Here is an 11,524-nt window from a genome sequence, read left to right on the forward strand (position 1 = left end):
ACTCTGAGTGCCCTTTGGTGGCAGGGGGAGAAGGTAAGCAGAGAGAATCTTTGGGGAGGTGGAAACATTTTGAGGAGGCTCTGGTAGGCTTAGATTTACTCTTACCAGAAACTTCTTACTCCATACAATAATCCCATGTGCCTAAGTGCCTATTTCTGTAACAAGGAAAAATCCCCCAAGTTGCACTCTGTGACCCACCAATTTCCTTACTATTCTGCATAAAATTTCCTTTCTCTTTTTTGAGTTCTAACCCTCCCCCAAAAGTCTGCCTGTGGCCCATGCTGACCCTATGGGTTGAACTCTCTTGAGAGCTGGAGAAATCCGTGCAGCAAGTGAAGGCTGGCCCTCTCACCCTGGCTGTGAGCACAGATGTTGGAAGTGGAATGAGGGAATGAAGTCCCATCCACCTCATTACTAAGTGCTCTCTCAGAATGATTCCTGTATTGTGTCTTTTCCAATGAGACTGTAGAGACAATGAATGTATACGGAGACAGAGAAAGGAAGCCAGCAAACCACAGTCACAACAACCTGGTGAGAAAAAACTGTTACTGGAGGGGCTTCATGAGAAGTTTCTCAGGGTTGGAAGGACAACCCAACAAATCACACCAAGGCTCCCAAGAGTCAAGTGCCAGCATTTAAAAAGGGTGGGTACTAAAATAGAGGAGAGAAGGTCATCGTGTTTTAGGAGTTCTGTGTGTATTTGTCGCTTCCGATGCAAACATCTATGAATGCACTGAACTGTCTATGAATCACTGGGAATGATTTGCTAAAAGCAGTGCTCATTTTTGTACTTGTTTTAATATTTCTGTGTGTGCTTGAGATTGTCTGTGCCCAATTGCACCAGATATCTGAGTGGTCTTTACCTCATTGTCATAATAAGCTACCCTTCTGATAGGAAACTAATGCCAGTACCTTGAGCTGTTTCCCCAGGAGAGAGGCATTAAGCCAGGCACACTCTCTGTAGGCCTAGCTGTAACCAACAGCGAGCTGTAGCAACCCACCCCTCCTAGGAATTGCTGAGCACAGTCAGCCAAGAGTAGCTCCAACAAGGGATAGGATCCCAGGGGTTGAACCCATGACCTTCTCCTCATTAGCTCAGCTGCCAAGAGCCCTGGATTCCTCCCTCTGATAAGGAGACAGGCCCATGATACCATGGCCAGAGCTACAGGCCAGCCAAGCAAGAGAATTCGGACCCCAGTGGCCCAGCTCTGCAGATGGCCACCATGCCGGGACCAGCCCAATAGTTCAAACTGGACTTGTGGGAAATGCCAGGGAAGGCTTCCCAGCGCTGGGAATGATACCAAGCACAGCCTTGTTGGGTGCCACTTCTCTCCATCTGTACCTTAGCTTCAGAGCTCCCCAGTGGCTACCTGTCAAGGGCAAAAAAGCTCATCAATCCTACCTTCCCACTCCCCTTCCAGAACACTGCAAACAGCCTCTGCGCCACCAGAGCTGTAATTGGAGTGGGGCGCGCCACAGTGATTAAGTTTGTGTGTTTTCTGGCGGGCGCTGGGAAACGGTGGCCCCACTGGCCAGGCTGAATTATGGGGTAGGTCATTCCCTTGTTAGCGGGAATAAATTTTATTAGCTCCACTCTTGTGGCCGTGCACCTTCCCCTCTTGCTCCTCGGGCTCGTGAGCGAGTCTGGATAATGTTGCCTGCATGCGGGATAAATCAGCCAAACAAATCCCATTATATTTTGGAACACTGACAGAGACACAGCCATGATACCGAGTCCAGGAAAAAGATGTGGGCTTTCTTCTCTTGCTGGTCCCGTTTCATCTATGTGGACAGCATGGGGGGTGGGGGGCATCCACCGGGGGAGGAAATGTCAATGGAGAGTCTGAATGGAAAACTCTCTTAGCTGTCTTTTCCCCTTCTCTCCACTAAGTTAATGAAAAGAAGCAAGCACCCTGCACGGAGGTGTGGTCGTTCCCCTCTGCCTTGCAAAAGCTGAGGGACACCTGAAGGTAACAGCAGGGAGAGTCGAGCTTGAAATGTAGCCTCTCCTTCAAAATGCTTTAACTTAGCATTCATCACGTGTGCCAGATGCCGGGGAAGACAAACAGGCTACACATTAGGCCTGGGGTATGGAATATGACATCTGGGTTAGGCATAGCCAGATCTCTCAAAAGCAGATCCTGGTGAAGAAAAAATGTAAGTATGAAATCCTAGCAACGTCATTAAGTCCCTTCCTGTCCCATTGGGTGGTTATTATAACCACAAATATACAGGTGGGGTGATGAAGGTTTTAAGCATCTTACAAACACAAAGTATTCTATGTCTCTCATTTTTTATTAATGTCTCTGTATTTCTCTTTCCTTAGGAGTCTCAACACACTTTATGAAAGGGACGTTATTTTTCTCACCTCCTTTGTGAAGATGAGACGTATAATTCAAAGTAAAAAGGAAGCTTCTCACCAGCCCTGTGATATCTCAGGAGCTAGGACTGGCTGAGACCCAGAGGTCCACATTCTCAGAATCCCAGCCAAGCCGCCTCCCTGTGAGGATGACAGGACTTGAAGGAAAGGCTCAGAATGCAGATGCGGACCATGAAGCCTGGCCGGTCTGCATGCTCACCGAACAAGAGACCCGGCTGCCCGTTTTGGCTGGGCTACCGTACACCATATGGGGCATGTGTGTGCGTGTGTGTGCCCGCAAGAGAGATCTCGCTGCATTAGCTGCTCTGAGTAGTGTGTGGGTGGAGGGAGAATACATCACAGAAGGAGGGGAAGAGGGACCTAGGAGATGAGTTTAAGTGAGATAGCAGGACACGGCAGAGAGAGCAGCGGAGATAGGGATGAGGGGCTCCTCAGGTCTCCTGGTGGCTGTCTTTGTTAAAATTCTGCATGTGGGACTCCTGGGTCCTGTCACTCTCCCTACTGACAGGCTCCAGAGCTTTCTGGGAGGACATGTCCCTTCACCTGGCCCAGAATACCACCCAGGGCTCAGCCACCATCCTGCACCCCAAAGCACCATGTGTACTCAGCTGGGATATGACTCTGATTGCAAACCCTGTTGGCCAAAAAAGAGGGAGGTGGGTGGCTTTCTCAACTGCCTACCTGGAACAGAAGACTTGGTTCTATAAAGATTAGGGTTGCAATATGGCAGGTCGCCAAATCTCAAACTTGAAGTCTGGAGTACTGGGTCAAAGGGCCATGAGGGATGGGTACCAGGACCAATGAGGAAGAAGTGTGATGTGAGCTTTCACTGCGACTTGAGTGTGGTTGTGCATTGAGCATGTGTGATGGGTCCGTTGTGTGTGTGTGTGTGTGTGTAATGGAGTGAAGCTGAGGAAGGAGGCATGGGGCAGGCAAGAGGAGGGGTTCCTGGTCTGAGCAGGGACTGTGGCAGAGCAGCGAAAGAAACTTGCCTAGCACCGTGAACAACAGGATACACCCCATGCAGCCAGAGTGGCACTTCCTGCTGACTGGGAAAAGAAAATACCCAAAGCACACTAGCAGAAACCAGCACCCAGGGCCCAGGATGGCCGCCGGACCATTCCAGATGCTCACTGTCATGGAGTTCCAGGATCCCAGGTGCCATCCAGGCCAGCATGGGAGGCCAGCCCATGTCCAGGGGGCACAGTGACCCTGTCCCCTCCCAGGGCTAACGTGCCTGTGAAACCAATAAACGTGTCAAAGCGAGGGCATCTGTGAACGGGGTTCTCCTTCACTATTCCTCACTGTCAGACATGAAGTGAAGCCTGGGGTTAAAAATCAAAAGCTCAGTCCCTGTGTCCCTGTGGATGCTGTGGGATGGAACAGGACTGGCGGGTAAACCCCGAGTCATACAGAGGCGAGGTTTAGCAATGGTTCTTAACCAGGGACTTCCAGAAACATGAGAGGCTTTTCTAGTTCCTGTAGTAAATGAGGGTCCCATTAGCACTTAGTGCTCTAGAGCCCAGGATCCCAGGATCATAAATGCCCTGAAATGCCCAGACGGTGCCTGCACCATATTGTCCCACACCGGATGCCACTGGCACACCACTGAGCACCAAAGTTGGGGAAAGCACGGGGCTGAGAATTAGGACGTAGGTTCTAGTCCATCAATCACAAGACCCTGAGTGACGCACTTGACTTTGTGCTGAGAGAAGAAAAGGAGGTGATGAACCCTCTGTAAACTGTCAGGAACAATATGAACTCCTGCAATGGGACCGCCAGGCAGCCCAGAGGCCACCACTCTCTGTCCCCACTACTGAGACATGACCAGGCGTCACGTGACCAGGAGGCAATGATTCTGGATAATAGTTTCTGTCCCAAGCACCTACATTTTGCATTGGAAGGTCACTGAAGTTCAAGTTTTGAGGGGAAGATTAAAAATCTGATTTTTGCCCCATATGACCTTATGGTCATAGCACAAAAGCTGACACTGTCTGGCTCCTATGTCCACTTCTCAGTTGGATCCAAACTCAGGGAAGATTTAGTGGCATGAGTAATGACCTGTCCCATGACCACAGCCACTGTTCCCATCACACAGGCCATAATCACCTGCTATGTTGCAGTCTCTCCCGGACTCTTGGGTCCCTAGAGACTGATGTCATTTCATGACTGGCAGCCACCAAGAGGAAGCACTTACCAAGGGCCTGACAAATGTTTCACCCATTCATTAATTAACTTGGAAGTGGAAGGGTTAGTGTTCCATGAGGTTACTCCAGAAGGCCAAAGAAAGGCATAGATAGCTTGCTTGGGGGATCTGGGAGGCCAGGCCACTTGGCCCATGTGAACACAAGAGCTTTGGCTCACAACACACTCCCCAGCCTCATTGCCCTGACTCTGGGTCAGGAGTGTCAGGGCTCCCAGGAAAGGGCTGGGAGCTGTCACCTTGGTCTGCTCAGGGGCATGGCACATGACAGAAGCCAGAGGCAATGGGCTCCTCATGCCAATCATCTTGTGCTCTGTAGACAAGGGTTTGGGGACCCTGGGTGACATGACCGCCTTCAAAAGGGAAAGACAGAGACCCTCCCAGTGCTGAGTGGCAGAAACAGAGATTACATCATTAGTGTTAACCCTCCTGCATGCTCTGAAGCAAAGGACCTCAGGTTGGTCTTTCGTCCGCTGATCCCGAGATACAAGGGGACCCCCAGCCGATGCTTCTAGGACCCTCCTTCTGCCTATGTCCTCCTGAGACCTGTAAAGTGATTTTCAGACAATAGACCATTTGTTCTTGGATACATCTTTCCATTCAGGCTGGGAAAACCAGGACACAGGAAAAGAATGGCCTAGAAGGCAAAGGGGGAATCTACTTCCATCTCCCACAAGCATCAGAAAACACCTGGGCAGCCTCTATGCCCAACACCCACTCAGAGATTTGTTTGTGATATGTATTTACATACCCATGAGGAGGCTACTCTGGGCCTGCCAGCCCTTATCTCTGGTGTGAGCTCACCACCCTTCCCTGATTCACCTGGAATAAAATCAAAACAATGGGGAGCTCTCTGGGGGCCTGCAGACTGAGGATCCTGCCTCACGCACTGCTTCTGGTCACCAGGCTGTGGCCCACCACATGGCTCCATGATCACTCCATGGCATGGCACGCCGAGTCACACAGATGTCCTCTCCCCACCCCACCTTGTCTTTCCTGCACACAGGCAAAGTGGCAGCTGGGACATAAGCAAACCAGAGGCCCCAGGGCTTGCTTATATTGCTTCCTGCTCTGAGTTCTGGAAGCCTGAGTTCAGGGGAAGGAATGTGGATCCCAAGAAATGGGAAGGGCCAGAAAACCCTGAAGAATACCGTGGGATGAGCATTCTACCTTAGGGAATTAGGAAAATAGGAACACAATAAAAATGAATCACTGGCCAAGAGGTACAAACTTCCAGCTATAAAATAAATAAGACCTGGGGATGTAACGTACTGCATGACGACTATAGTTGATGTACTGTATTGTAGATTTGAAAGTTGCCAAGACAATAGATCTTAAGAGTTCTCATCACAAGAAAAAAAAGGTGTAACTGTGTGTGGATAACTGGACGTAGTGTGGCAATCACTTTGTAAGACATACAAATATTGAATCGTCGTGTTGTACACCTGAAACCAATATGATGTTGTATGTCAATTATATCTTCATTAAAAAAATGAACCACTAATCATACCTTTTCAAGCTCTATGGATTGTAATTATGATGAAGCCCGCAGGGAATCCCTTAGCCTACAAAACACAAGTCTTAAAAGTCACTCTCCTGGGCTTCCCACCACTGCGGCCTTATAAAGGGCATGCTGCAGGACAGAGACCATCTGAGAGTCCATCCCGCCTCACATGCCTCAAGGGAATCTTGGACTCACAGGCAAAAGAGAACTCTAGATTCCTATAGCCCATCTTCGCCTCAAGGCAGGAAAGGGAGGGAGGAAAGGAACCCAACAGCCACGTGAATGGGTGGAGGAAAAGCTGCGTTTGCAAGCGGTGTGCCCACGAGGACTCCTCCCTGGGGAGGCCCAGGAGGCTGGCCCGGCTGACGTGTGGGGAACATGTGTGGTCTGAACTGGGGCCAAATGAATTGTAGCCGAGCACCTGAGGACTGGAGCAAAGTAATCCGAGCGTCGGCCGAATCAGAGGAAACTGATACTTGACATTACAAGCTGGCGTGGCCTTTTATACTGGCTGGGGAGACAGCCCAGCCTGGTGTGGAGTTTCTGGCCTTCTCCTTTCTGCTCTCAGCCCTGAACTTGCCTCGAACTTGAAAGGGCTAATTAAAGCCCAAAGAAAAATCAAAAGCTTATTATCTGGCTCCATGACTCCCAGCCCTGGCATTAGGCTGTCTTGCAAAGCTGTCGTCTCTCTGTTCTCTTCAAGGCCACCACGAGGTTTCAGGACCTGCAGCTCTGCAGACTTCCATGATGAACTTTGCTTTTTGTATTGTGGCAAGGAGCGAGGGCGGGACAAACACCTGCCCATGGGCAGCCAGGCTGATCCCTGCAGCTGAGTCTACTCCCAAAAGCATCACCCGGAAAGACAGAATCTGAGCCAGTTTTCTACAGAAAAGCATCTACGGAAAAAAATAGTCAACCTGTCTGATCTCAAAAGAACTAGCTGTTTAGTAAGCACACTGCCTAAACTTACACTTTCGAACATAGGGTGGGTGTGCATGCATGTGTGCATGCTCGTGGGGGTATTCATTGTACATGTGCACACACGCATGTGTAGGTATGCATGTGTGTGCATGCATGTGTGCAAGTGTGATTTTCCTTAAGAGGAAAGGGAGTGCTGTGTCTGCCATTCCTTCCCAAACTATGTAACTTTGGGCAGTTCCTTCATCTCATTGGTCCTCAGAATGAAGGTACAGACCACAGGGTCTCTAAGGGACTTCCTTCCCCATGCCTAATCCCTACTGTATCCCCCCAGGGAGCTGTCCTTGAGTCTGGAATATATGTACACACAGTATAGCACCTGACCTTTAGAGACTGCATTTGGGAGAAGTCCATGGCCCCCAGGTTCATAAACCTGTTTTTTCTCAGGAAAAACTCTACTGAGTGGATCAGCCACTGCCCTAAACCAAAGGCCCCGAAAGATATGCCACTCACTAGTGCTCAGCAGGTACAGTGGAGTCCCCTCCACTCTCTGGCCTGGCTATGATTGTCAACTCGTTGCTTCCTTCTCTGGCCTCTCCCATTTGCTTCGTGACACTAGGCTTCTCAGGATCTCCGAAAGAAATGACATCTTTTAGTTTCAGCCCAGGTACCTAGAAAATTCACCACTGGAAAACAGTGTGAGCCTAAATGCTAGAGCATCAAAGGCAAACCTTGTCAAGTCCCTTCCTTCTCCTCCATCTCCCCTACCCCAGCTCAAGTCCTAGTGCCCACAGAAACAGCCCCCCCCCACAAGCTTCCTGGGTGCCAGCACCCTCTGAAATGGACTTGGCAAGTAGCCATATTTTGTGAAGGGAGACTTAAACTTTTTAAATCAATCAAAATACATTTTCCTAATGTGGAATTGCACCAAAGTTGGCCTAGCAGTCAAGAATAACATCTGTGCCAACACATACTCTACCTGTGTGTGAATTCTCCTTTCTTCTCTCTAGGATAGACTTTTTTCAAACTACATTTTTAAGTGAGTGAAAAAACAAAAGGGGGAAAGGAGAGGGACACAGAGCATGGAAGATGCTCATAAATGAGACTTCTAAGTCACTGGAACAATGAGAAAAAACTAGAGCATTTTAAAGATGAACAGATGTCAGGCCACAGCAAGCCGGGTCACAAATGAGTTAGGCTGGGAAAGGCAGGAGGGTGGGTCACCTGTTGTCCCTGGGAAGGTCTTCTAAACCAGCCCTTCATTCTCCCCTTCCTCTGGTTTCCTTCAGCACTTTTGCCACTTGGTACTGTTCTAAGGCTGCTTGTCATATCTCTTCCATGGAACAGTGCACACAGAAGATGCTTAATACATGCAGTTTTTGTAAGTTTACTTATTTATTTTGAGAGAGAGAGTGGCAGGGTGGGGGCAGAGAGAGAGAATCCCAAATAGGCCTGCACTGTCAGCACAGAGCCTGACGTGGGGCTCGATCCCACAAAATAAGAGATCATGACCTGAGCCAAAACCAAGAGTCAAACACTTACCCAACTAAGCCATTGAGGTGCCCCATAAATGCAGTTTTCTAAGCAAGCTCTGCTTTCACCTATGGGTTCACTGGACTCCCACCCTACTTCTGCTCTCATTTTGCCATTTCCTTAAGATACTCAAGGGACAAAAACGTGATGCTCCTAAAGTCCTAGATCTATCCCAAGCACAGAATGGCTGGCTCCGTTACTCCCAGTAATGGTTTTATTCTAAGCTCCCAGGAAAGTGATTTGTAGGCATGGTCAGTAAGAAAGATCAATACATGTCTTGTACCACAGGACACAATAATTGAGTCTTAACAATGCCTGGTGCATATGACATCTATGGAACGCAATTTCCACCTATTTCTAGCATGCCTTCTGAGAACTATAAGCCAATATGGAATAGAAAAAAGTATCAGATAGGAAATCTACCTTGCATCCCCAGCTCCAGCTCTCATAAGCTCAGTGCCATAGCCATAGCACATTTGAGCTGGTGCTGATCTGAATCCAGTGAGACCCAGAGATGTATTTGTCCCATTTGCAAAATGGGATGGGTGATTCAGATCCCATGGAAACCGCAGGCTGGTGTCCACCTGCCATGCCACGCCATCCCCAGGCTTTCCCCTGACTCACCGCGCTGCTGCAGGGAATGTCCTTCACTTTGAGCCAGGCCAGGTCCAGTGTGCCCTCACCCCGGTAGCAGGACTGCAGTCGCTCCTTAATGCGATCATTAATCTGCTTCAAGATGAAGATACACAGGGCCGACTCATCCAGGGATTTCATTTTCCGTTTCTGGCCCTTGGAGAAGACAGTGAAAAGGAGGTCATCCTCCGGACGGACTCCAAGGGTCCGGGCAAGCACAGCCCCAGCTTTGGACAGGTATGCGGCCTGCAGCAAGCGATACTCCACCCCACTGCGCTCACAGCCAATGGGCACTTCCACATAGGAGTTGAAGGCAGTGTCCTCCTTGCACAGCCTTACAAGCTTAGATGTATAGACTTGTTCCTTTGTGGTGGAGCCTGGCGGAGACACCATCTCAGGCTGAAGTGTCAAAAAGTAGACAAAATTGCCACTGCTAAAGCCATAGACATAGTAGATATCAAAGTCAGGGATGACAGTGAAGGTGTCTGAAGGGATCTTAATCATCGAGGCCACAAACTCATCATGGAAGACATAAGCGAACATGCCGTCTGCCTCTGAGTTCTTGGTCAGCTTCCGGCTGGAGATGGTAGGGAAGTATTCTGGCTTGCCGTCCACTGCTGTGGCGATGAAAAGCTTGTCATCCAGGTTGCTGTACGAGACGATCACTCCAAAGACGGAGCCGCTCTCGTTGACTCCCGACAGGTAGTGTTCCTTTTTGTGAAAAGGCTCCCCCAGCTTGAAGAGGTCCTCCAGCCTGAGGAGCTTGCAGATGCCCTGATACAGGCTCCCACAGGCAATGAGCCTGTTCTCCTTGTAGTCTATCAGGAGCATCTTGTTGACATTGTTGGTGGTGGTCAGGGGCTCATTGCACGTCTGAACAATGCGGGGTGGGTAACACTTGGGGTTGTCCTCATCCGGTCCTGTCTGGTGGGTCACCAAGACCTTCAGGTCACTGGAGAGCTTGTAGATCCGGTTGACGGCCCCCAAGTAAATGTGTCCTGTCCTCTCATCCACCACCAAGTGGTTGAAACCCTCAGCTGGCTCCCCACGGAACGTGACAAAAGACCGCTTCTGGGAGAGTGGGGGTGGCTGCCGGGGGAGCAGAGTGGAGGAGCCCATCCCCACCATCAGGAGATGGGAGAGCAGGCAAGTCCAGTTCCAAGGCATGGCTTTCATTTCAGAAATGGGTCCTTGCAGCACGGTAGCACTTGGCACAGCAGCCTCCTCGGAGGGCCAGGACTCAGGAGTGGAGGCTCCCTATGGGGGAAAGGAAGGATATGATACTGGATAACAATGGTATGCAGCTTGTGTGGCTAGCCCCTCAAAGCCCTCTGCACATGCTGAGACTGAGAACTGCACCGGAGAAGCTGGAGGCCATGGGACTCGGCCCTCATGCATGCGTGGGTCAGCCAGGGCTGCGCGACAGCAGGGCCAGGAGAGCAACTTCAACAATAACAAGAATGTGAATAATAATGATAATAGTGATGATGGTGACAATGAAGCACAGCCACTGGCTATCCAGCGCCTGACTTTGTAGCAGTCACTGTCAAGCACCTTCCAAAGACTGTCTTTTTTCATTTTACAAACCCTTCAGAGTTGAGTATCTTCTACCTGTCCCCTCCAGATCCACTCTCCACCCTTTTCTGTGCCTCAGAGGCTAGCCTGTATGAACCCTACATCTGTGGACTGTCTACCCTTGGGCCTGGTTAGGTACAGCCAGATGGGAGCATCAGCAGAAGGCTGGCAGGAGGGGGAGGGGACAGGGGGATGGGGCTGGGCTGCCATCCTCACCCACAGGTCTCAGCGGCCACAGGCATGCCTCTCCATGCTGCCTCTCTGTCTCCAGGTGCTGTGAACCACTTCCTGCCTGCCCCCACTTGGTCCTATACGAAGTAACAGGACTCACCGTTCTTACTCCGAAATACTGCTCTGCTCTTAGGGAGCCCTTTGTGAAGAGTTCCCATATTAACCTTTGCACAAATAACTGAATTTGCATGCACTGTCTGCTGCTGGGACCCTGATTTGTACTCCCTTTGAAGTAAGTAGTATTTTTATCCCCACATTGTAGCTTAGGGAAGTTATACAAGTTGCATAGCTATAAGCGGTAGAGGTGGATTCAAACCCAGGTATGCAAGTCTACAGTGGGTTCTCATTTTTAGTTTTTTTTTTAGTTTATTTATTTTGAGAGAGACAGAGACAGCCTGAGTGGGGGAGAGGCAGAAAGAGAGGGAGAGAGAGAATCTGAAGCAGACTGCACTGTCAGCACAGAGCCCGACACGGGGCTCAAACTCACAAAACCGTGAGATCATGACCTGAGCTGAACTTAGATGCTTAACCGACTGAGCCACACAGG

At 49.9% G+C, this 11,524-nt stretch overlaps 1 protein-coding gene across 3 annotated transcripts in view; it reads right to left on the minus strand.

The window, feature by feature from the left end:
* Positions 1-10,347, minus strand: part of PLXNA4 (plexin A4) — a 363,413-nt gene extending 353,066 nt beyond the window's left edge. For all 3 annotated transcript variants that reach the window (XM_039243559.1, XM_039243563.1, XM_039243570.1), the window contains exon 1: positions 9,163-10,347. In XM_039243559.1, the coding sequence (XP_039099490.1) occupies positions 9,163-10,347 (1,185 nt within the window). The remainder of the gene's footprint in view (positions 1-9,162) is intronic.
* Positions 10,348-11,524: the final 1,177 nt, after the last annotated feature.

This window comes from Hyaena hyaena, unplaced genomic scaffold (assembly GCF_003009895.1).
Source record: "Hyaena hyaena isolate Hyena2069 unplaced genomic scaffold, ASM300989v1 scaffold_8, whole genome shotgun sequence".
NCBI lineage: Eukaryota > Metazoa > Chordata > Mammalia > Carnivora > Hyaenidae > Hyaena > Hyaena hyaena.